This window comes from Grus americana, chromosome 5 (assembly GCF_028858705.1).
Source record: "Grus americana isolate bGruAme1 chromosome 5, bGruAme1.mat, whole genome shotgun sequence".
Lineage (NCBI taxonomy): Eukaryota > Metazoa > Chordata > Aves > Gruiformes > Gruidae > Grus > Grus americana.
The window spans coordinates 42,680,882-42,706,038 of record NC_072856.1 but is presented as its reverse complement, the minus strand read 5'-3'; the positions used below and the strand labels follow the sequence as shown (position 1 = coordinate 42,706,038).

The 25,157-nt window shown below is 41.0% G+C and overlaps 3 protein-coding genes across 11 annotated transcripts in view; 1 reads left to right on the top strand and 2 right to left on the bottom strand.

The window, feature by feature from the left end:
• PRORP (protein only RNase P catalytic subunit) overlaps positions 1-667 on the bottom strand; it is a 55,436-nt gene extending 54,769 nt beyond the window's left edge. Inside the window, exon 1 of one of the 4 annotated variants that reach the window (XM_054828257.1) lies at positions 493-667. The gene's annotated coding sequence lies outside the window, so the exon portion shown is untranslated. Of the gene's footprint in view, positions 1-33; positions 331-492 lie in introns of those variants that run through there. The other 3 variants (XM_054828259.1, XM_054828258.1, XM_054828256.1) reach the window with 3 other exon arrangements.
• Positions 668-765: 98 nt separating this feature from the next.
• On the top strand, positions 766-17,471 carry PPP2R3C (protein phosphatase 2 regulatory subunit B''gamma). 5 transcript variants are annotated; one of them, XM_054828266.1, is made up of 14 exons: positions 766-912; positions 1,717-1,844; positions 3,539-3,643; positions 4,241-4,353; positions 5,173-5,270; positions 8,019-8,089; positions 9,019-9,151; positions 9,702-9,758; positions 10,284-10,339; positions 10,420-10,495; positions 11,126-11,262; positions 12,928-13,065; positions 16,274-16,333; positions 17,052-17,471. In XM_054828266.1, exons 1-14 carry the CDS (start codon positions 864-866, stop codon positions 17,238-17,240), a joined length of 1,410 nt encoding a protein of 469 aa, XP_054684241.1. In that variant the 5' UTR covers positions 766-863; the 3' UTR covers positions 17,241-17,471. The 5 variants fall into 5 exon arrangements, with proteins under 5 accessions (XP_054684241.1, XP_054684240.1, XP_054684243.1 ...); XM_054828265.1 differs by having other exon boundaries at positions 10,263-10,339; XM_054828269.1 differs by lacking the exon at positions 766-912 and adding an exon at positions 1,046-1,328 and having other exon boundaries at positions 10,263-10,339.
• Positions 17,472-18,243: 772 nt separating this feature from the next.
• The window catches only part of LOC129207397 (signal recognition particle subunit SRP54), a 37,139-nt gene continuing 30,225 nt past the window's right edge, over positions 18,244-25,157 (bottom strand). The window contains exons 3-5 of one of the 2 annotated variants that reach the window (XM_054828262.1): positions 23,173-23,239; positions 21,362-21,459; positions 18,244-20,523 (exon numbers count right to left, since the gene is read on the bottom strand). In XM_054828262.1, the coding sequence (XP_054684237.1) occupies positions 20,311-20,523; positions 21,362-21,459; positions 23,173-23,239 (378 nt within the window). In that variant the 3' untranslated portion in view covers positions 18,244-20,310. The remainder of the gene's footprint in view (positions 20,524-21,361; positions 21,460-23,172; positions 23,240-25,157) is intronic. The other variant, XM_054828264.1, reaches the window with a different exon arrangement.

Here is a 25,157-nt window from a genome sequence, read left to right as displayed (position 1 = left end):
TCTGCACGCTAGCAAACACAAAGTTCAAGATACCTCGACAGTTTCAGGTCAGGAATCCCATTCCTGATCCCTCAGGCAGTCCCACCACAGGATTCCTACATTGGTTCCCTCATACCTTTCAACCTGTGACAAACTTCCGTTGAACTGGCTTCCCCAATCGTAAATCCTTGGTAATGCTGCTGCCAAAGAGGCACAGCAACACCACTAGCAGTAACTACAGTGAAATCTCACGTAAATGTTAAGTTATAAACGTAAATACGAGGAGGTTCATGGGCAGCCGGTGCGTTTCACAAGGCCTCACGTCCCTCACTCGGTGCCCTGCATGCTCGGCCCGGCCGCGCCCCCGTACACTACAACTCCCAGCGTGCACAGCGGCCCGGCCCTCAGCAGCGCGCGGCCTGCTGGGAAACATTCTCCCCCTCCTCCCTTTACCCCGCCAGAGCGTAACGAAGCACGGTCGCGGTGATCCATCCCATCCCGGGATGGGCCTACCTCGCTCGGTGCGCGGTGGCCATGGGCCCCTCGGCGCTGCGAGGCACCGGCAGGGAGGCGCTTGCAACAGAGGCGAGCACTCGGCTGCCAAGGCGCTCGCCGCCCGCTAGCCCGGAAGCGCTGCCGGGCCCGCGCCTGGGCTTGCAGCCAATCGCGTCTCACTGGGCTGGTCTGCACGTGATTCCGCGTGCCCTGTTAGGGCGGAAGGGGAGGGAGTTGCTCCTCCATATCGGTTACGGGCACGGCGCTCCGATAGTCAGGCGTGTCGGGCGGGGTATTGCGCATGCGCTCGGGGTTGGCCCGCCGACCGGAGCTTGGCGGCTGCGGCGGTCACGTGCCGCCGGGCGCGCGGGGCCGTGTCGGCGGGGCCCATGGACTGGAAGCGGAGCCTGCGGGGCCGCCTGGCCGCCCGCCGGGCCCGTGAGTGTCCCGAGGCCGGGCGGCGGCGGCTCTCCTCGCCGCGAGGGGACGGAGCGCTGGGGCCGCCTCAGGCGGGGCGGGCAGGAAGGTGTCCCCTGTGGATGTGCGCGGCCGCCGGTGCACGCAGGGACAAGGGAGTGGGGGGTCAGGCCTAGCGGGGCGAGCGTTGGCGTGTCCGGTGTTGCTTTAGTTCCCCGTGTGCGGGTGGCCGTGGGGGCCAGGCAGGTCTCGGACTCGTTCTGTGGAGAAACAAGCACCCTTGTTTTGGGGGTGAGTGACAGCAGGGCGGGGCAGAGGGACGCTGAGGAGCCGTGTGGACCCTGGTGCTGTAAAGGCAGGTTTGTCTGTAGTACGTACCCCTGAGGCAGCTTCGGCCGGTCACTGCTCCGAACTGAGCCCGCAGAGGGCTCGTACAGGTGTGTAACGATAGCCCTAATGTTGCAGAGTGAAAGGTGACTTTATGCTGCTGCTTGCAGCATCTTAAAAAAACGCTACCACTGTAAAACAAGAATGCTGCTGCTTTGTCAGTGATAACCATGTGTCTGTTACAGTCGCCCTACAGAGAATCAGGTGTGTGCAGTTAGTGAAAGAGGTGCTGTGTAGATACTCGAATACATATGTGACATCGATGTATCTTATATGATCACATCATAGGTCTGTGCTCCATTCATTTTCACCTAATATTTGTGTTACTAAACAGCTTAACTATATAAGCATCAGCGTTAAGTACTTTTTCTCAAGATCCTTGTTACATTAAATCTCTGTTTTGAGTCTAACATGAAAATTCTTTTCTGTGTTAATCAGCCAAAAAGAGTGAACAGGAGCTAAAAGATGAAGAAATGGAATTGTTCACAAAATATTACATGGAATGGAAAGGAGGAGGAAAAAGTGACACTACATCATATACGAACATACCACGATTTTACTACAGGGTAAGTGACGTATCCAGATAAACTTCAGCAAGAGGCTATTCTGTGTTACAAAATAAAGTTATGCTTATTGAAAGGGACACTTCAGCTTCAGAAGGTTAAGCAGATTGAAATCTGAATGATGTGGATTGCTAAGCATGTTTTTTTTTTGTTTAGTACAATTGTGAATTTCACCAGTTTCAGATAATTACTAAACATCTCATCAAAGGCCCGGAAGTAGTTTGCTAATCAGGCAGTAGGCTTGGATGTTTACTAAACACCGGAAATCTCTTTCAGAGAAACTAAACTAGTTTTAACTAGTTCTAACTCAATTTTGACATACCGGTGTTATAAATAACATATCTTCCTGTTTCTGTTCAGACATGATGGGATGCTGCTTCATGAAAATGGTGGATTACTGGTCTTGCAGACTAAAGATAGGGCTGTTGCTTGCATCATCCAGCAGAAATACTTGGTCCGGTGTTAGGACCTAATATCCAGTTGGGCTTAGGTTGGTGATCTGCTCAGGTCAAATTAAGGCAACTTATGCTAAAGGTCTACTCAAATTCCTTTATTGTTACAACTGGCCCAGTATAAATATTCTTATAGTAAGCATAACTCTGCCTCTATGAATGACCATCTTCCTTGTTTACATGCGAGGCAAAGAAAGGCGGTGTTTTCTCATCCGTGCACATGTGAGGAAGGGAAGGCTAGTATTAACCCTTTCCACCAGTTGAGTCAGGGGTTGCAGGGACCCTGTATCCTATTACCGCTGAGTGACCTTTTGTAGGCTACACCACTAATGGCCTTATCTCTGGGAACAGTCATGGGTGTTGGACAAGGGGGTCAGGACCACGCACCCTTTGGTGCACTCCATGTCCTCCTTAGCAAGCACATTTTGCTTGTTGTTCCAACCACAAAGTTCCTGCTTTAGTTATCTCTTTGCTGTACGCATACTCAAGGTTTGAGACATTAACTCTTTAGGAGGAGTTTGGTTCTTACATCTGGCAACTTATGTGTGAGACGAATCAGACTGGGATGGGGTAGTATGGGAGCACAAGTGTGACATCTTGATACTGCCACTTGTCAACTTGACTACTCAGCTGTTGTCTAACCTTGCATGGTCCTATATCCCTTAGGATCATGAGTTTCTGCCAATTAAGTTCTCAAGTATCTGTGTTTCAATTGATGAATACATATGCAACCATCCAAGTTCTGGTAGTGCTGCACGGTTTTGCATGTAGACATCAGCAGAACTTTCATACTAAGCGTTGTCCCATCTGTTTTGTTGGCCAAAACAAGTCTAGTACACAGTCACACTTTTGAGTCAGACCTACCACAAAATAGAAAGTGCTGCTCTTTCCTGAGTAAAAGCACAGTAGTAAATGTCTCTTATGTGTGAGCCCTCCTATCTTGCAACTGTGGGGAAGTGCTTACTGGATGGGTTATCAGGTATGGGGTATGTTTCTGTCTCTCATGTTAAAGAAGTCCTGCTTTAAATAAATATTTCAATATTGTAATAGTTTGAGACAGTATGCAAGTAATATCCCTGTAGAAGAATCAGGTATCATACAGCATTCTGGTAGATAGTTCATTATTTTCTGTCAAGTAAACAGCTTCAGAGTGTGTGAATCAGAACTACCAAAGAGTACTTGCTAGATGTGTAGTTTCTGAATGGTACCACTGTACAGAAAATTAAACTGCCACAATGTTTCTAGCTGCCAGCTGAAGATGAAGTCTTGCTTCAGAAATTAAGAGAAGAATCTAGAGCAGTCTTTCTACAACGAAAAAGTAGAGAGTTGTTGGATAATGAAGAGCTGCAGGTAAGAAAATATTTTCTGTATGTCTCATAATGGTTTCTGACAGACTTTCTCCTTCTGCAGAGCATGGTTGTCTCCTGTCTGTCCCCAGAATCTGGTGGTAAGGTGCTTTGTATTTGGGCATGTTGGCTGGTTGCAAAGTACTGGCTCAAGTTCTATGTAGTCTTGGGCTGGCGATGTCAGTGTAAAGCTTCCTCGTTATGATGTATATAAGGACTAAATTGGTGGCTTCTAGTTTTCCAGCATATTCCAGCCATTTCCCTAGTGGGTCCAGAAAAAGAAACAAATCCTGTTTATGTATCACTGAGAGAGACTCCAAAGAGTTGAGTTGTGTTTACTGCAGTGCAAAGACAAAAGGGATGTGACCCTGGAAATCCTAATGAGGGAGAGAGAGTGCGCATGTGTGTTTAACACCAGTTTAGAGCAGTGGCAATATCGCTTGCTTGCTTTTCTGGCTGAACTGACAATGTGTACTGATTAACTGAGATAACCTTGCAGCAAAACGACATTTTTTGCTGCATTTCTTAGATGCTCTGTCTTAAGTATGTTGACATCTCTCTAGAGAGATATCTTCTTAACCAAATATAAATGCCTTTTAAGAATCTGTGGTTTCTGCTGGACAAACATCAGACATCACCAATGATTGGGGAAGAAGCGATGATCAACTATGAGAACTTCTTGAAAGTTGGTGAAAAAGCTGGACCTAAATGCAAGTAAGGCCACCTTCTCTTGTATATGCTTGCTTTGGCTAAACCTAAGTGTTGCCATAACTTTCAGTTGCTGAAATAGATGGAAATGGTTTAATGGTGAAATAAAATAGTGTCCATGTAGTTCTTGATGAATTAGTTGCTTTGCATCCTTGCAAAGGTGTATTGCCCTATGTCTGAGGGAATTTTTGATAGAAATGTCTGCAAGAGGGGTACTGAATCCTTCTGAAGAAGAAATTCCCATCAGCATGAGCATTTTCATGATTTTAGTGGCCAGTAAACAGCACATTTGTATTTGAGGAGGAGATCGTGACTCCTGAGATATTGCCCAACCTTCCCTAACATCTTCTGATGGAAAATTTCCTAACAGATACTCTGCATGCAGCATACGCTGAATTCTTTATGCTCCTGTTGCAGACTGCTGTTGCACACATAGCTTTGTGACTGAGTTTTGGGCAGAAGCAGATTAGTTGTCAGCACTGGCAGTTTCTTTTCTGTACATATCATTGTAGAAGATTGGATGCTACCAAATACTTTGTACTAAAGAGAAGTTAAATTGAATGAAAGCTTTCAAAACTCCCCCATCACTGAAGAGTCTCATGAGCAACAAAGGAAGCTACTTTTTATTGATTTTACTGTTGTTACTTGGTAGAATCCCACTTCATGGATGTCGTGTAGCAAATTAACATCTTTGAATACACTGAACACATTCTGTATTGTTAAAACAGTATTTTAAAGTGTCTGTAAGTTTTGAATACTGTAACTGGATCTGTCAGTGCAGTGTAATCAGATGCATAGAAGTAACTTTGTGTTTATGTTTTACAGGCAGTTCTTCACAGCTAAGATCTTTGCTAAATTACTCCATAATGATCCTTATGGGAGGGTATCTATCATGCAGTTTTTCAATTATGTCATGCGAAAAGGTTAGTTGATATTTATCTTGTGTTAATGAGAATTTGTTTTATTTTCAAGGCTATTTTAAGGTATATTAATTACTTGCTGTTCTCCTCAACAGTAGTGAGATCTAGCCCTTGATTGCTAATGCTGTTTTCCTGGAGGCTTGGGGTTTTCTTCTGGTTACTAGGATGTGGGAGTTCACCTACCTCTGAAATCCACCTTTCCTCTCAGCCAGAGATACCCTTGATCTGTTCCAATTACCTTTATTCAGGCAGTACTGTGAAGAGCAAAACAGTAAAGTTATGTGGTGAGTGTGATCCTAACCACTGTGATCAGACTGTCTGGCAGATAGCTTTGCTGTTTTTCCTTCTACAGAGTGCCGTTACCTATTTTCTAACTGCACTTGTCAAATGTGTCAGTATGTTCTTGTGCTTGTCACTGTAGCCTTACCATACTTTCAGCTATTTTTGATCATAAATAACTACTTGGGCTGAAACATGCATTTTTTTTTTTTAAATTTGTATTAGATCTTATTTAAAAAAGATGAGGCTGGCTAGCAGAAAGGAAGGTTGCCTTGTCCTCTGACTGTTGTGTTCTTAGGTCTGGTAGAGCCTTCAGGAGGGGAAAATGGTACCTTTCCCCTGAGCAGCTCAGCTTGTTTAACTTAGTATCTTGTGGTGCAAGGGGTGAGAGATGTGTTGAGCAGGAAACCTGGTGAGTAGATGTGCAGAGTGCGCGAGAAAGGAGTAACAGGCTCATTTGCAACAAACAGCAAACCCAAAAGCTGCAGGATAGGAGACTCGTGAAGAAGTCTGTGAAAGCCATATGCCTTTCAAAAAGGCCCACCCAGATGGACACAACAGAAATTCTTTCAGAGCTCTCTTTCATTTGTTTCACCCAGAAGTTTTAAGTCTTGTGTATTTATGGTGATACCTTTTTTCTAAACAAACAAACAAAAGCAAAGAACCCTACTAAATTTAAAGACAGGAAGCCTTTTGGCATGTCCCATCTCAATTAGATCTCATTTTCAAATTCTGGCCAACGTAAGGTCCCATCGCAGTGTTTGTTTGCAAGTTTGGGTCAGTTGAATAAGGATCCTTGGTTTTGCTAGCTTACAGCATTGGAATTGCCTAGTAAAGATAGCCCAGTAGCATGTCTGTGCAGTAGCTGAGATCACTTCTGTTGTCTGTTGTACAGTTTTTTCCTTTGATGCCTGGCCTGGTCTTTAGCCCTCACACAGAACAGACTTAAATTCCTGTAGGAATATTCAGTTAATAGTTTAGATTGGAATTACTGATTTCCATTTGTATTTACTGCTAAATCTCCTTCAGTGTGGCACTGAAAGGGGCGGAAGTAACAGAGGATGAAGAGAGTTACTTCACAGCTGCTTGAACTGAGCCAAGTTGGGGCAGTGCAGTCCTTATTTTCACCTTGTTTTGGTGAAACTCATCCAGTGGAGTGGTCAGCCTCCAGAATGGTGCTGCAGCAGGGAAGAGGCCATATCACCCTGAGCTTAAAACATCTTAAACTGCTGTGCCTTGGGGGTGTGATGGTATTCTCTAACCAGCTGAACTCATTAATGAGCTTTTGGGTTTTTACTTTTATATGCTTGTTAAAGTTCTAGGAATAGCTACATGTATTCACATACTTGTGCTGAACACATAGCATTCTGTCTTTCTCCTTCCTGCCTCCAGCTGGAGGATTTCCTGCAGCCCATGGATTACAGCCTTTCTTCCTCTTTCGTAATGATCTACACAGTCCTTTTGGGAGGGACTGAGTGGTGAAGTTAATAACTGAATAATGGTGAAGCATTTCCCAAAGCACCATCTGCCTCCAGTAATGCTCCCCCTTCAGGAGGAAAGGTGGTCAAGTCTGTTGGCTTTGCCCAAACAAGTCAAGCCTAGTAAAAATGTCTTGAATTGCTTCAGGGTGTATGATGCACACCTTTAAACTTCAGCCAACAAACAGCCTCACTGTACCACCTCTGTCATCTCTGAGTGATACTTAGTCCGGCTTGACAAATGCTTACCTTGAACAGATGAATGTTGGTATGAAGCACAGCTCATATTTCATAAGAGGAACTTTAAAACTGGTTGGTTTTTTTTTTTATAAAATGGAAGTTAAATTTAACATGGAGTTTGTAAGTAATGTTTTTTTTATGCCTAATCTGTACTCCATCTCTGTTACTGTGCTGTAACAGTGGCCTCTTGCATATTGTCCTGTAGATTGCCTGATTAATGTGCCTTCTCATTGCAAAAATAGGTGCCCGTGCTATTTTAACTCTCCTGTTGTAACTCAGAAGTGAGGTCGGGACCCTTGGCTGTAGCTGCAATGTCTCATGCTGCACAAGGGGCTGCAGCAATCTGACAAGCAATCTGTATGCCACATTGTACAGCTGTTTTTAATGCAGTGAAAATGTGCTGCTACACATGTTTCTAAGTCAGTGAAAGAACAAATCCGTATGATTCCATGTACCAGATAAAATGTGGTGTCTGCTCAGCTGTTTCTCACATCTTATTACTATAAGGCAGTTTTGGCCACAGCGTATCGTATATTGCCAGTGACTCTGACCAACTTAGACTGAAATGGCATTTCTGAGCAGAGCTGGTGTATATCATGGCTTAGCTTAAATCTCAGGAAAATGGGAAATAGAGTCACTTAACATCCAACAATGCCTTGTTGCCTTTAGAATAACTTCAAATTTTGATGAGGCCTCACACACCCCCCCCACCCCCCAGGTTTCTTGCACTGCAATTCTGTTTCTTGTTTTACAGTATGGCTTCATCAGACAAGAATAGGTCTCAGTTTATATGATGTGGCAGGACAGGGTTACCTCAGAGAATCAGTAAGTAAATTCTTGATTAATTCAATGTCTGTCTTTGTTCAAACGATAGAGGATCAGAAAGGCTCCGCTTTTCTTCTGGTCTTATATCATAAAAGCTTGTATCATAATTAGATTTGGGGTAGGCACATTTGTTTGGATAAATAGCAATCTCTATATCCTAGAGATTTGGTAGTGAGAGTGCTGCTAGTCTTCTTAACATATGGGCAATTCTCTGAAAAAGAGATTGTAGATATCAAAGCTTTCATGTTAGCATATTGCTAGATTTAGTAGGATATAGTGGAAATCACAAAAAAGGATGGTTAGTGGGCCTCAATGAATTATTCTCCTGTTCTAACAGGACTTAATATTATAAAATAACTAAGAAGGTTCTAGTTACCACTCTACTTAAAAAAGATGTCTTAAAGAATATTCAGCAATAGGACAATCCAATTAAGAGTTATGCATTGGTATTTGAAAAAGGTACAGTTGAATGCACTTATATTTCCATGTAAATATCATCTACTTTGTTAATATTCTGCTTTATTTGTAGACCTATTTCAGTTATGGCTTCACATGTGCATGTATATGACCTAGGATTTTTTTCTTCTCTATGAGGGTGGTGAGGCACTGGAACAGGTTGCCCAGAGAAGCTGTGGATGCCCCTTCCCTGGAAGTGTTCAAGGCCAGGCTGGATGGGGCTTTGGGCAACGTGGTCTAGTGGAGGGTGTCCCTGCCCATGGCAGGGGGTTTGGAACTAGGTGATCTTTAAGGTCCCTTCCAACCCAAACCACTCCGTGATTTCTTGCACAGAGACAGAAGCTTTTGCCCGCTTTCGTGCATTGTTGCGGGATTGTACTTTTAACAAAGTATACTTGAAAGCCAGGGTGGAATACAGCAAACGTGCAACAATAGTACTGTTTAAAGCTTGTGTTCTCTTCTTAATTTTGCAGGATTTAGAAAACTATATTTTGGAACTCATCCCTACTCTGCCACAACTGGATGGTTTAGAAAAATCTTTTTACTCCTTCTATGTCTGCACAGCAGTTAGAAAGTTCTTCTTCTTTCTGGATCCTCTCAGAACAGGTAGGCCCATGTTTTCTAAATTTTTGGGAGTATTTTCACTTTTAAAAAGGTTTCCACCTAAAATACTTGTGTTTTCAAAGTAATATGTAGTTGTCTTTGTGGGCTTTCATTCAGCAATCTTGTATTTGAAGATTAATCTCCAGTGAAGACTGTGGGTCTAATAATCTACTTTCACAGCTAATGAATTTTAACGAGATACCTATCAGTTGTGGTACTAGAGAGTTATCTCTCTCAAGTTGACAGAGGTGATATTGTTTCATCCTAATGCATCATTAGCAGTAGCTAACTTTGTAAGTGTTCAGAGTGGATAGAAAACACAGCAACTAACAACAGAACTGCTTGGGAGAACATCCACAGAGCTGTGGAAATGCTCAAGAATGCTTATTGTGATGTATTTCTCCTGTGATTAAATTTGTGTGCACCATGTAAACTCCTTAGAAAAGGTTTGCATTTATGGCTGCTAATCCTTATTACAGATGTACCTCCCTTGGAAATGGTTTGCTTTTTCCTATGCCTTTGATATAAGTCACAAACTGCATGTGTTTTCAAGATCTAGCTGTGCCACTCGAAGATGTCAGAGTTGTGTGGGCAGTAGCCTCTGGCAGAGGTAACTACAAACATGTAGAGAAGGTGTGTGTGAAGTTAAAATGCCATTATTTTGCACAGCTGTTTGTGCAGGATCTGTGCAGCAGTCAAAGCTGTACCAGAAGTGCGTTCTGCCACCTGAGCTTTGTGTCACATCTGTTGTTTCTGAAAATGTAAAAATATCACATCACTTAAGAGGCTATTCTTCCAACAAATGTTTTAAGCATGCTTTCTTTGCATTTTTTATTTTATATTCTGAGTTGAACACTCACATTATTTGTCTAGTTTTCTGGCTTTTAAGGCTTCAAGGTAACTCCTCTTCTGCCAGTATCAGGCTAGTTTTGTTCAGTTGTTTTAAAAGCTATTTTTATTTCATCTCTTAAATTACAGCCTTATCCTTAACATCAGGAGTTGGGTTTGGTTTTTTAAAAGGGTATTTTTTTCTGCTCAGAATATGTCTTTTTAAAGTAGAACCACCTAAATGAGAACAATCAAATGTATATATTGGCTGGATGACTGTCAAAAGTGTTTCCTTTTCTTGCTGCAGGGAAGATAAAGATACAGGATATTTTAGCTTGCAGCTTCCTGGATGACTTATTGGAGGTAAAGATCTCTTAGTATATCCTTTACTAATTTTCTTTAGCATATACTTTTTCTGAATTCTAACTTTATGTTTCACTTAGTTAAGGGATGAAGAACTTTCTAAAGAAAGTCAGGAAACAAACTGGTTTTCTGCTCCTTCTGCATTAAGAGTTTATGGTAGGTTCCTTTATATATGAATGCTTGCTTTTTTCCCCCCTTCTTCTCCCCTCTACTCTCTGCCTTGTATGACTTAGTCACATTCTTAGTGTTATTTTTTCCTCTGGTTTTGTCCCTTTAAATCCTTGTGATAGCTTGTCGTTTTCAACTCCTGTAGCCATCCTTTTGGTATATCTTCCTGACTTTCTTTACAGTTTTGGTTCTCCACTGTTGCTCTCTACCAGTTTTATCCCGTCATCTTGTGCTTGTTGCACAAGGTACAAGCTTCCTCTGTAACCTTGTCTTTTGACTGTTCTGTTCATGCTTTGGCATCACCTTTAGCTCTTTTTTTCATGCTTACAGCAAATATGTTTAAAGTAATATACTCCTTTTATACACATCCTTTTCTTTTGAGGCATTAGCTTAGAGTAGAACTATTAGGAATACGATTGCCCTCTCTGCCATGTTCTGTGCTCATTTATGATGTTCTATGACTATTATTGTAGATCTAGCATATTTCCATTTAACTGCATTAACTTTATGATAAAAATGAAATAAATGTTTAAAAAGTGTTAAATTTTCTTTCTCTGTTGAAACAGTTCTTTGCTGATATAGAGATATTATGTTTTGCCCTCTATATTTCCTTCCTAGGACAGTACTTAAACCTTGATAAAGATCACAATGGCATGCTCAGCAAAGAAGAACTGTCCCGGTATGGAACAGGGACTCTGACCAACATATTTTTGGATCGTGTCTTTCAGGAATGCTTAACTTATGATGGAGAAATGGTAATCCTATACTTTTCACTCTGTTCACAACATAAAAGCTTTGGCTTATTGATACAGGAAATGTCTCATAATCAGTATCTTTAAAATAGAGTAGCTTGAGGTAAAGCAATTTTTGGTTATCATTGTGCACACAAATGACAGTGCAGCAGAGTAGAAAATTAATTTTTGAACAGCAAGGTCATTGCAGAGTGACTTGAAGACAAGTTGCTTGTTTTAATAAACAGAGGTGCTACAAAATCCAGTCTAGGATAAAGCTTCTTGTAGATTCAATAATGTGAAGTGCATGTTGAAAAAATTTATATATGTGGAAATGCTTTTTAATTACATTTAATTCTTTAAAAAGAACCAAAGACAAGTGGCACACTTGAGACTAGTGCAAGTTAGCTGACTCGTACACTTCTTCATGAAGACAATAGCGGTTTTTGTTGTAGGTTTTACATAGTTGTGAAAAATGGGAAGTCTACCTAAGTTAGAGTTAAAATAAAAACTTGTATCTGTATTTATTTTGAAAGCTTTGCTTAATGTATCACTACTCTTAGTGTCTGCTTTCAGGTGGCTCAACTCTAAAAGTGATAAATTACAAATTCACTATACGGTCCTTCTGCTGTCTTAACAGTTTTTTATAGAATCACAGAATCATTGAGGTTGGGAGGGATCCTCTTAGGTGCCCTTTGGTGGACTTGCCCAAGTGGGTCCATATCTCTCGTATCGGGGAGACCAGAACAGGACCCAGTGCTCAGATGTGGTCCAATCTGTGCTGAGTAGAGAAGGATCCCCTTCCTCAGCTTGCCAGCAAAGCTCTTCCTAATGCAGCTTGGGGTGCTGTCAGCAGCCTTTGCCAGAAGGGTGTGTTGCTGGTGCCTGTTCAACTTTGCCCATCAGGACTCGCAGGTCCGTCTGTGCAGAGCTTTTTTCTGACTAGTTAGCCCCTAGCATCTACTGGTGCGTGGGGTTATTCCTCCTCAGATATAGGAGTTTGCATTCCTGCTGTTGAACTTGATGAGGCTCATGTCAGCGCATTTTTCCAGCCTGTCAAGCTCCCTCTGAATGGCAGCATAACTTTGGTGTTTAAGGTGGACAGGGTTATTATATACATAGGGCTGACGGATTTCTGTCCCTGTCACAACTGTATCTTGAGCGGGAAACCAAGAATCAGTACTAGTGAAAAAAAGTGTGATACGTATTTGTGATGGCTGCTAATGCTTCTACTGCATGATTTCCCAAACTGCCTGCTCTGGTCTTAAGAATTATACACTTCAGTTGGCCATATAGTTCACAGTTTGATAACGGTAGGCTTACTGCTACTGGACACTTGATTTGTGGTGATGAATACTTTTTATACGGCTTTTCATCGCTACTTGGGTATGTTCAGCAGTCTAAAGATGTATTAAACATTGTTTAAAAGTATATATAGCATGTTTAATTTGGATTTAAGCTTGGAATCCTATTTTACCTCCAAAATGGCAGGATTTCCTGTCATCAGGAGTCCTTAAAAACTAACCTTTCTGTTCATGTTGGTGGTAGCAGCCATTTTCTGTTTCATGTTGTCTTTTTCAGAAAATAGACTGATCCCCTACAATGAAATAGCTGCCAATTATAAAGTTCCTGCTTGCAAAATCAATTTAGAAAGAAGACTATAATAAACATGATTGTATCTACTTTTAGGACTATAAAACCTACCTGGACTTTGTGCTTGCATTAGAAAACAGAAAGGAGCCTGCAGCTCTGCAATATATTTTCAAACTGCTTGATATAGAGAACAAAGGATACCTGAATGTCTTTTCCCTTAATTATTTCTTTAGGGTAAGTCTCTTTATACAGGTAGGCCATTTTCTGTGTTTATAGTGTTAGAGTCTGCATGCAGGTCTGCAGGGAATCACTTTAAATTACCAGTACCCACTGGGAGGCTAGTAACTACTTCTTAGAAGATTTAAAATATTTTAAAAAAAATTCCAAAACTTGGAAAGAATTCAAAAGGTATTTTCAACATTTTATCTGCAGTTGAAATTAACTGTTTAGATTTCATTTAGGAAAAATCTTTTTTTAATTGAAATTGTTCTAAAATTGCCTGATGATTACCTATTAGAATCTTTTATGATGGTTCTAATTAGTTATTGCTCATGGCTTGAATTTCAGGACTACAGTGGAAATTAAGTAGAATAAATGAAAATAATGAAATGCAGTGATGGGCATGTACAGCTGTGGGATATATTGATGGCAAAGCTTCTTTCATTTTTCATATTTTGTATTTCTATCTGTTGCTCCCCAAATACATACAAAATAAACTTAATTTTTTTTTAGTTGCTGTTAACTTTAACCTAAAGCTTGTAAAGTCTTCCTCAAAATTGTGTTTTGTAAGTGGCTTTTTGTTTTTCTTCTGGCTTGTGGTGGTTTTGGTTTGGGGGGGGTCAGCAGATGTTTTGTTGTGTTGGTTTTTAACAGATACCTGAGGTATGTAGTAAAATAGTGTTTTTGCTGTGGATGGCTTAGGCTGAGTTATGAGTCTGATGCTTTTTTCATGTACAAGATCCTTTCAGTGATATCTATTGAGACACAGGGACAAGCACTTCAATTTTCTATATGTGGATCATTGCTTATTTTTAAAGTTATAATAATGTCATTGTACTTAGCCATATGCTCAAAGTATGATGACCAAGGTACATACTTTGTTCAGCTTGTTAAGTAAAGCATTTGGGCCTGCTCAAGGCAAATCACATTGTTTCTATGTTGTAATAAGTCTCTAGTTGAACATAAATTTTGATATTGACTACAACCATAGAATTTTGTAAGAAGTTTTATTTTTATCTGGAAGACCTTTTCTAAAAAGGAAAGGCTTTATTTTTTTTTTAAGAAATGAAAAAAAAATTCCACAACTTTTTTTTTTTTTCCCCCTTTTAGTGCCTTGGAACTGTCAAATAATTTAGGGTGGAATGGACAAGTGGAGGTCACCTGCTCCCACCATCTGCTCAGAGCAGGGCCAGCTTCATGGTTAGGTCGAGTTGCTTGCTCAGGGCCTTGTCTAGGCAAGCGCTGGGTATCTCCAAGGAGGGAGACTCTGTGGCCTCTTTGGGCAACATGTTCCTGTGTCTCACTGCCCTGACTGAAAAGTTGTTTGGTTTTTTTTTCTCCCCTCACCCTTGTCCCCATCATTGTCAAATTAGAATGCCTCTTGCTGTAGTTGGTGGCCACTGTCTCTTGTCCTTCCACTGTGTGGCTCCAGGACAAGCCTGGCTGGGTTGTCTCTAACCACCTGCTGGGTAGTTGAAAATAGTAATTAGATTTCCCCCACTACCCCAGCCTTCTGTTCTCCAGGCGAATTAATCCCTTCCTCAAGCCTCTCCTCTCAGCTGTGCTGTGTTTCAGCCCCCCAGCATCCCAACAGCCCTCTTAGTGGGTTCCCACTGGTTTGGCAGTGTCTCACAAAGGGAAGCCCGAAGCTGTGAGGCTGCATCTGGAGTACTGTGTCCTAATGTTCAGTCAGGAGGAATAATCACCTCCCCAAACCTGCTAGCTATGCTTGTACGAAGTCAGGCCAGTATTTATCTGCCTTCATCACCACAAGGGCGCCCTGCAGATTCTTCTTAAACTTCTCGTGCACAAAGACATCCAGCCCCTTTCCTTCCATGCTGCTTCTAGCCAGCTGGCCCCTGCATGGGGTTATTCTGCTGCAGATGCAGGCAGGAGTTTTGCATGTGCCTCTTGAACTTCATTGTGAACTTTGTTTAGTAGTTGCAGCTGTGTTGTGCACTTGATGGGCAACCGTTGGGCCAGGACTTGGCAATACTAAGGATCTTAGAGAAACTAAGCAATGACTCATCTTCTCTCCCTGCTTTTACAGCTCACCATTCCCACCACTTTCTCCAGTTCTTTTCGCATGGCAGTAGGATTCAGGGAGGCCAGGGGCTGTATCGACAGTCTCTGGTTCCAATTTTAATGAAGGGTGTTAACTTAGTTTTACATTTTACAAAAACATTCATTTTAGTGTTGTCATTGTATGTAACTGATTCTAATATGAAAGCAATTTAACAAGGTAATTCTGCATAAACTACTGTGGCATAGTCATTTTTGTGCGTGTCTCCTGTTACATAGTTATTCTGGCTTAGTTATTGAAAAGATTCGTTGAGTACAGCAGATGCTTGATCATACTCCAAAATGTGTCCTTCCTTCAAATGTTTGGAAATGGAACATTCTACATTTTCCTTGAAATCAGAACAGTTCCTTTTGACACTGTGAATAATTGCTTTTCTGCTAGCATGAGTGTGGGTAGCTCTGCACCTACAGAGGCTTTGCTGGCACAAGCTGCATGGCCCTGTCAGGACAGCTGTACTAGTGCAACAAACAGTTTCGTTCATAGTTGTTATTTGCAGGCAGATGTTTGGTGATGCAGCTGTTTAAATAGTACCATGTTAAAAGAACTAATGGTAGGGAATACTATTTTGCTCAAAACAAGAAATGCCCACTGATGGCATGAACTGGGAGAACCCATCTGTGCATGGACAAATGTTCAACTAGACAAATACATAGTCTCCTTCACGTTATTATTCGATCAACCAGAATACAGGTTTTATTTTCAAAGTAATTGAAAGTGTGAGTAGCCACACTGCTTTGTCTGTCTGTCTGGTTGGTCTTTTCTCCTTCTCTCTTTCTGTGGTCTGTATTTTGCACTTTGTCAGAAAACTGAACCTTCTGGTTTGACTGTATTACTATCTTAAGCTTGGAGTGTTGAGAGCTAATATTCAAGTGTCTGCATATCCCACTTGCAGAATGCTCAAACGCTGATCATCATGAAATTTGGATACTTATATTGGCTAAGAACTGTGAACCTAGACATGAGTAGCATTTGTTATGCCTTAACTCACTCCTGTCTCACTTGTGGAAGAGAGTTGATTGCAAGCTGTACCATGAATGCTTTGTCACAGGGCAATACAGCTTAAGATGCAGAAGCATTAAAAAGTTTCATACAGTGTCAGTGTAATACTGCACTAATTCCTAACTTTTCTTTTGCTTCCAGGCTATTCAGGAACAAATGAAAATCCATGGACAAGAACCAGTTTCTTTTCAGGATGTCAAGGTTAGTTTTACTGAACAAATTACTACATGAAACATTTGAATAAGCATTTCATAATTTACTTATAGTTTCCAGGTTGTTGAATATCTACTTTCAGAGTAGTAGAGATGATCTAACTCATCCTGCTCATAGGTTTTTAAAATATCTTTTTATTCAGCAGTTGCTCTGTAAGAAATCTGGTATGCAACTGTTCTAGTAGTTTCCTTACTAATAGACGAAGTACCTGTTAAATACATGTTGCTGTGCCTTATGCTTGAAGATAATTGGTACGTCTATTTTATGATTCAGGATCATCCCGGGGGGAGGGGGAATGACTAAAAAAACCTGTCTATAAAACTGTCTTGATTACTGCCTACTTTACATTTAGCAATTTTAGTACTTAAAGTACGAAAGCTTCTATAAAACTTAGCTCATACAAGCAAACTGAGTTTCATGTTGCCCCTTTGAGGCCAAAGCCTACCCAGAAAAGCAAATTCTTACTTGAGTGGGAGCTGAGCACACTGCTCCTATCTGGAGCCAATTATTGTGCTTTGTATCTTAAATGGTTTGGGACTTGACAGGGTGTTTTTTGGTTTTGGGTTTGTTTTTTTTGGTAAAGTGGTGTGGATGGGTACTAGTTACCCAAAGATCATTCTGTATATGGCATAAAGTAGCCATTATTCTGCTCATTAATGTGTGTGTGTGTGTGTGTGTTTCCCCAATTTTTACTTTTCTTTCATAGGATGAAATCTTTGATATGGTAAAGCCCAAGGATCCTTACAAAATCTCCCTTCAAGACTTAATCAATAGCAGTCAAGGGGACACTGTTACCAGCATTCTCATTGACCTGAATGGGTTCTGGACGTACGAGAACAGAGAGGTCCTTGTAGCAAGTGATAATGACAACACTGCTGATGTTGACGATACATGACTTTTTTGAACAGGAGCAGACTGTATCCATAGAGATATCTCAATCTGATGCATGAACTATTGGAAGCTGGAAACATTATCTGCATCAATGCCTCTTCCCTCCCCTGCCCCCCATATAACATAAAATGTGGTACATGCAAGAATTGCAGAACTAATTTCCAAAACAAAACCGAGTGGTGTTTAAGAGGTAAAAATGATTCTTTTTTTTAAAAATAAATATTTTTGGACTTTTTCCCTGTGTACCAAGTCCTATTCTTATTGGAATACCCTATTCTAGAATGCAAATTTATGCTGAAAGTAAGGATGGGGTTCTTGGTGCCTGCAGCACTGGCCTGTGTCCACTCAGCCATCCCAAGCCTACCACTGCATTCTATAGGGTTTCCTCTAATCATAACACTGTTGAGCATTTTCTTGTAAAGGCAGAAGTCTTTTATGAGAGGTAAAGAGCTTAGGCCTTTTTCTTCTGTATGTGTCCAGCTGTAAGTGCCTAACAGAAAAACGGTATTGACCTGACTGAATCGTTACCTACTTCTCTTAAGAGGTTCGTTAACAGAAATAAAATTGCACTAGCTTTAGGTCTAGTTAAAACTAATCCAAACACCAGGCTTTCACCAACTTTACCTCCTGTGCAAATATTTTATGTAATTTAACTTAATTATACAGCTGTATGACAGCGGTAGTTGAAGCAGTAAAACTCTTAACAAAGCTGTAGAAATGTTTTAACTTTCAGATAAAATTACAGTAGCTCCAGGCTAGAGGCGGTTGTAATCCTGTACTATTTATTAGCTTGAGGTAGTGATGAGTATGTTAGCATGGAGTATGTTAACAAGTACTACATGAGACTGTACAGAAGGAGTGGGGATGGTATGGTACCTTGAATTTCAGTGCTTGAGTATTCCACTAGGATGTGTGACTCAACAGAAAACAGGGAACAGGCACAGCACTCTTGTGTGCAGGCATAGTTTCAAAGGCCACACCCTTTTAAAGGAAAAGCCATAGCCAACTTCCAGTTCAAAAATTATATTAAATAGAAAATAACCAATTAATGCATTTACAGAAAAATTAAACCATTATGAAAGTAACAACTTTCATACAGTTTGCAAAAAAACTGAAGGAAGGATTCAGTTAAGGCACAGTAAGTAATACAGTATTTTATACAAAGAAGTTTAAACCCCAGGCAGTGAGAGCATTTCTTATGCAACAGGTAGTAAGGAGACAAGGAAAAAAAAAACCTAAAAACCAACACAACTGACAATTTCTTGGCAGAAAAGCAAAGCATCCTCCAGCTGTAAAGGTTTTACTCTTGAGCTATGTGAGGCTTTCTATCTTTGATACGAACTCCCAAGAAGCTGTTTTGTGTGTATTCCCCAGGTGTTGAACCAAGCTCTCCCTGGCAGATGTTCAGGGCTCAGGACTGATTTTACACAGCTGTCAGCACCCTCTGTCTTACCATTCAAAGAGAGGCAAAGAACAGAGCCTCAAAACAGATGGAATAGAACTGATGAATCAGTTCTCCTCAGACAAGTTTCTGTAGCACTGGAGTGCTAATGGCAGATGAGAGGAGGCATTTGTGCTCTGTGGGACACTACTTCAGGCAGAGGGTTGTCTGAAATATGTAACTCTGGAAACGAAAAGCTAAATTATCTGGCCTGTGATGTTACATTGGGCTCCTTAGTTAGCTGGTAGTGGGACCAAGGCCAGGGATGTATGATGACACCCAACACAAAATTTCACTGAAGACTATTCTTTAAAAATTTTTTTAGAAGTCTTGAGGACAGAAGAAATGTTTCATGTGGTAACTAATGGAGCTTTCTGCTCTTCTGTCTATGATTCTCTATAGAAAGTGACTGGGGCACTGACAGCTGATTGTCGCAAAGTAAACCATTCACCTTTTACAAGCTATGAGTAGAATGACAGTTGTTGCAGTAAAAGAGCCTTAACTGGTATTTGGGGCTACTTAAAAGCTCTGGAACTACCTCCATTTCACTTAGACAAAAACAAAAAATTACTATTGTTGCAGCATTGCAACAAAGTGTTTTGTTTATTTATGAAAAAGGAAGAGTCCTAAGTTTGGTTTTGTGATTTCTAGTTATTTATGTATTCTGTGCTAGAGGGGGGGAAAACCATCTGTAAGGGCACATTCCTTACTGGTAATTAAACAAATAGTCTGTTTAGATTAATCAAGTACACTGACTCAGGTAATCTATGTCCAGAGCAGTTTTCATAGTTCTAGATTGGTCCCATACACAGTGTCCAGTGCATTTAGTATAATTTAGCAAGACTTTAGTTTACTTCCCGTGACCATTCAGAGCAGGTAAAGAAGTATTCAAGCAGGTGAGTATCTTATTTCTTGGACTTGGAGTGAGAACATTTTACACTGATGCTAGTTCTGTACTTTGTTACAGCACTGAATGGAGCAGATAAGCACTATTAGCCTCCCAGAGTGCTGGTACTTGTTAGTGAGTTCTTAAGGGTGTTTACAGCCTCCTTCAAAGTTGGTGGGCTTTTTAATTAAAAAAAAAAAAGTCAGTGGACCCTTAAATCTAATTAGCATTATCTCTTGTGTTTAACACAACAACAAAAATACATGCATACACTAGTGACAATAAATAGGGGAAATCAGATGCTATTACAATGACTTAAGTTACAGGATATTGATTCCTATTAATCTATTCATAGAGAGCTGAGTTGCAAACAATGTGCAAATCAGAAGTAGGTGTTTAGAAGTAGGAAACAGCACTGCATCTGCAATCCAGAGGTGTTAGAGACACAGCAATTCAAAGAAAAGACATTTTTAATTGCTTTACACAGGAATTAGCTCATACATTCAATTTCAGATGAAATGTTTGTAGTGCAATTTTCATTTCAACTGAAGTGCCAATTTGGCAGAATGCCTCAGCCTTTATTAGGCCCACAGCCTGAACAGACATTGCCCAGCTCTCTCCTGATCAATAAGAATGCTAGAAGCTGTATTTCACTGAACAAGTACAATCCTATTTTTTTCCTGCTGCTTATAGCCAGATTGTGACACCTGACACTTCCTATTTCCTACATTATACAGAGCTTTACACTTAAGGAGGGACAGGAACTACATCTTGTTTATTTTCCCCAGCAGACTGGCAGTCTTCCTCATTTTCAAAGTTTACATTCACAAATGAAGTGCATGCTGTTGCTTCAGGCTGGTCTGTCTGGACAGGAGCTTCAGCTTGTGCCTTGTTCTGCTGTTCCTGATGCTGTCTTTCTGCTGCTTCTGACATCTTGTTTTCCTGTTCCTCCTCTTCCTCCTACAAATAGATAACCGGATTTGTAAGCTACTCTTTACCACTTACTTCCATTTCACTTTAAGTCTTTCCATAAGAAAGTACCAGTTTCTATTACAAGGCAAGGACATCTGATCCACTGTAAAATGGTGACTAGTTGATCATACCATTCCAGAATTCCCATTATCGGAGGGAAAAAAGAATTGCTGAAAGTGAAGGATTAAACTGTGTTAAACAGAAAAAATGTCCTGTGTCTAGGTAAGCAGTTTTTAGTCAACAGCAATAGGTCTACCTTTGCTAAAGCTTTTTCATCTCCTAATAATAAAGGGCTATCAAAAATAAAAAATAAGTTGTAAAGCTTTGAATATGTTTCCCATCTCTTCCAAATGAAGGTTATTAAGTGGTTGTTTTGGGGTCATTTTTGCATAAAGCACTGGCTACCTATCAGTCTATTTCCAGTTATGGTTAAGAACATGTGGTAACCTCATGTTCAAGTTACCGTTGATGCTTTGTTGAATAAGATTTACAGTGGGAAAAGTGTATTCCTAGCAGCTGCCTCTTTACAGTGTCCAGTACCTGCTCCATCCACCTCTCTCACTCTGTTGACTGGAAAAGGCATTGTACAAGGGAAGCAAACAGAGCAGCAGTCAAGATCCAGCCGGTTCTAAGACTGATGAGCTGGTGAGAAGAGACTGATGGATAACCAAGCATCAATCATGCATCAAATGAAAACTGAAGGCAAGCTGAAACAAGAGGTTCTAAAACTTCATTTTAATGCTGGAATACAAATTTAATTTCTTAAAATACCAAGGAATGCAAGTTGGGAGAAAAAGAGTGCAAGAACCGCATCTCACACGTGTACCTCTTTCTTCATTCTGTAATACTCATCGATGGCATACTGGTATTTTGGTGTGCTTATCCCCAGAACAGATGCAATCTTTTCCCCAAGGAAATCACAGACTAAAAAATAAAGAGAGGTTTACATGCAATTAGTATCTAGAAGAAAATTCTTAAGCACCTTTCCTGAATGGTTTTCCATAGTCCTGCTTCACTCAGAAGCCAAAATCTGCCAGGCTAATCTACTTATATGTCATTATTAGCTCAATATACTAATAATTGTTCTTTAAGATCAAAAATGGACAAAAGGAGAACAACATAGAAATCAGTGAAAATCTAGATGGTGGTAGTGTTTGTTTGAATTCAGCTACTTTCAGCTTTGGATCTAGGTTTGTTCTGCTAGGGAATCAGTTAAAGGATAAGCCTTTAACTGAACGTTAACTGAAAATTAAGGTTAGACAAAAATACATGGCACTTCAGTCTAATGGTACCAGCAAACTAGAGAGTTATTTACTAACATATGCATACTTGAAGTCAGTAACATTTTTAACAATGCTCTGTGTTGCATACTAATGCATTAATAAAATATTTAGGTTTCAGCGGTCTCCAGTTTCAAGCTGGAGGCTACATGCAGTGCTACTTTGCTAGAACAGGTAGCGCACAGATGTAGAACTGGGGGCTTGTGTCACTCAGTCTCTTTACCATGATGATGGCTACAGCACTGGTCCTTGAGTAAAGGCAAGCAAAAACTCAAATATATTGCACTTCAAATTGCAAATCTGCCCTGCGGATGCAGATGAGTGAGTCATCTTCAGGGAAACCAGCTTAGAAGTTAGTGATTGAATGGTTCAAAGAATATTGACAATAACTAATTTTATTTATTTTTATTTTATTTTATCCTGGCATCCAGAGCTCTGTCCAAAAGACTAGTTCAAATTACAAATATAAGAGGGAAAACTGAAGTGGGAAGAAGGAAGCACTAATCTTCAAAAAGACTTCTGAAAAACAGGAAAGCAGTAGCTACCTTTGTGTATGAAGAACAAATATGACGAGGAATAGAATTACACTGTACGTTAGAGAAAAAGTGTTTCTAAAAATAAGGATAAGCTAATAGAATAGACTGCCAGTGTTTTTTTAAAATACTCAATATTAGGTGTAGCATGACAGAAACTCCACAATATTTATCAAAAAACCCCTCAAAGATTACTTTACACCTTGTGAAGAACACAGACTAGGACAAGCATTTTTAAAACTTCACAAAATTTTATGAGGTCCACAGGTCAAATTTCTGTGCAGTGCGTTTAAGACTCTTGACAATAGTCTTATTTTTGTTTGGTTTTTAACCTCAGAAGTCCATTGTAAAGCTCAAGACTAGATGTGTTCTTGGGATCGTTTCTCATTGTCTTCTTCATAAAAACCCTGTCAGATTAGTTACTCCAAACAGCATTTTTTTTAGGTAACATCACACAAAATGGTTCCCTACAAAACCTAATAGAAAGCTGATACACTCCCTTGCCAACACCACCCTATCATCTCCATGTAGAGAAAAAGCGGGGGGAAGTGTTCAGCAAAAGGCAATTTTCTGTTTGTTCTTCCATTCAAGAGTTGTTGACTGAAAATAAATTTTAAAAAGTGCCCAAGGCAAGAGAGTACATTGCCACAGATTAAAATACAGGTTCATTCATACGAGAGTGCATTGCCACAGATTAAAATACAGGTTCATTCATACTTCTTAGGGAAAAAATGGCCAGTAGCTCACAAAGCTAATTTACAGTCTGTCAAAGCAACTTGCAATGTTCCCTTACTGGTTTACCTAAGAATTAAATAAAACAATACCTGATAAGGTTGACGTGGCAACTCGCAGCATGTGAAACCACAAGTAGGGTCCCCACGTGAGCGTTGTCTGTAAGAACAAGAGTAGTGTGAATACGTATAGCTGTGTGTTTGCCGCATATCTAATACATGCAAAAGCTCAAACAGATTGAGAAGAAAGATCTGCAATGCTGCCTGTTTGCCAGCTACCAAAATATTTTTGTTTTAAAATAAGTCTTGAGCAGCCATGCATGAAGGAAGGTATAATTGTAAGTTATAAAGATAACTGCTGTTTACATCTGAAGACATTTGTTTCACTGCTTCTTGTCTCCCAGTCCCAGACTTGGGAAATGACAAGTGTCCAGCTCAGTCCCAAGGTGGCTCCTATAACTAGAAAGACTTTTTCATAATGTTCTGAATTCCATCAGGCCAAGATGAGAAGTGGGTTAACCAAATAGTCCCTCATTACAACAATGAGAGAATTGCAAACCAAACCTTCAAAGTGGTCCCTGAGCAAGAGGCTGCTTCCAAGTATTTAAAACCAGATAAGAATTATCATTTGGAATTGCACCTTGGTGATTCGAGACAGCCAGCATGGCAAGCCCTGCCTGAGCAACCTAGTGACCCTCTATGATGGAGTGACTGCATCAGTGGACAAGGGAAGACTTATGGATGTCATCTGTCTGAACTTCTGTAAGGCCTTTGACTTGGTTCCCCACAACAACCTTCTCTCTAAACTGGGGAGAGATGGATTTGATGGGTGGAATGTTTGGTGGATGAGGAATCAGTTGGATGGTCACATCCAGAGGGTAGTGGTCAAGGGCTCAATGTTCAAATGGAGCTCAGTGACAAATGGTGTCCCTCAGGGGGCCAGGTTGGGACCAGGACTGTTTAATATCTTCATCAATGACATAGTAGGATAAAGTGCACCCTCAGCAAGTTTGTAGATGACACCAAGCTGAGTGGTGCGGCTGACATACCTGAGGGATGGGATGCCATCCAGAGGGACCTGGACAAGCTTGAGAAATTGGCCCATGTGAACCTCATGAGCTTCAACAAGGCCAAGTGTAAGGAGGTCCTGCACATGGGTCAGGGCAAGCCCCAGTATTAATACAGGCTGGGAGATGAAGGGATTGAGAGCAGCCCTGAGGAGAAGGACTTGGGGGTGTTGGTGGATGGACATGAACCAGCAATGTGTGCTTGCAGCCCAGAAAGCCAACTGTATCCAGGACTGCGTCAAAAGAGGTGTGACCACCAGATCGAGGGAGGTGATTCTGCCCCTCTGCTCCACTCTGGTGAGACCCCCACCTGGAGTACTGCATCCAGCTCAGGGGTCCCCAGTACAAGAGAGACATGGAGCTGGAGTGAGTCCAGAGGAGGGCCACAAAGCTGATCAGAGGGCTGGAGCACCTCTCCTATGAGGACAGGCTGAGAGAGTTGGGGTTGTTCAGCCTAGAGAAGAGAAGGCTCCAGGGAGACCTTATTGTGGCCTTTCAGTACTTAAACGGGGCTTATAAGAAAGATGGGGACAAACTTTTTAGCAGGGCCTGTTGTGACAGGACAAGGGGTAATGGTTTTAAACTAAAAGAGGGTAGATTCAGACTAGATATAAGGAAGACATTTTTTACAATGAGGGTGGTGAAATACTGCAAGAGGTTGCCCAGAGAGGTGGTAGATGCCCCATCCGTGGAAACATTCAAGGTCAGGATGGACGGGGCTCTGAGCTCTTCTAGGTGAAGATTGCTTGGGGTGGAACTAGATGACCTTTAAAGGTCCCTTCCAACCCAAACTATTCTGTGATTCTAACAAAACCAGGAACGATGAGCTATGGAGAGTACCTCTGAGGGAGCAATGGACAGGGCTAAGAAGCAAAGGGCCTGGGGTGAACAGTGAAGAACCCAAAATGAACAAAACAGGGTTCAGGTGAGGTCATCTCAAGCATTTGTATGTAGGTGAGGAAATACCTGCAAGGTGCCATTATGGGAAAAAAACCCCAGACCCTTTCTGGG

Bases quoted from the DNA above. Each gene is read 5' to 3' on its own strand.
- PPP2R3C (XM_054828265.1), top strand. From the start codon at position 864: ATGGACTGGAAGCGGAGCCTGCGGGGCCGCCTGGCCGCCCGCCGGGCC. The intron at 9,759-10,262 runs GTAACTACAAAC...GACTGTCAAAAG, and splicing joins GGCAGTAGCCTCTGGCAGAG to TGTTTCCTTTTCTTGCTGCA. The intron at 10,340-10,419 runs GTAAAGATCTCT...TGTTTCACTTAG, and splicing joins TCCTGGATGACTTATTGGAG to TTAAGGGATGAAGAACTTTC.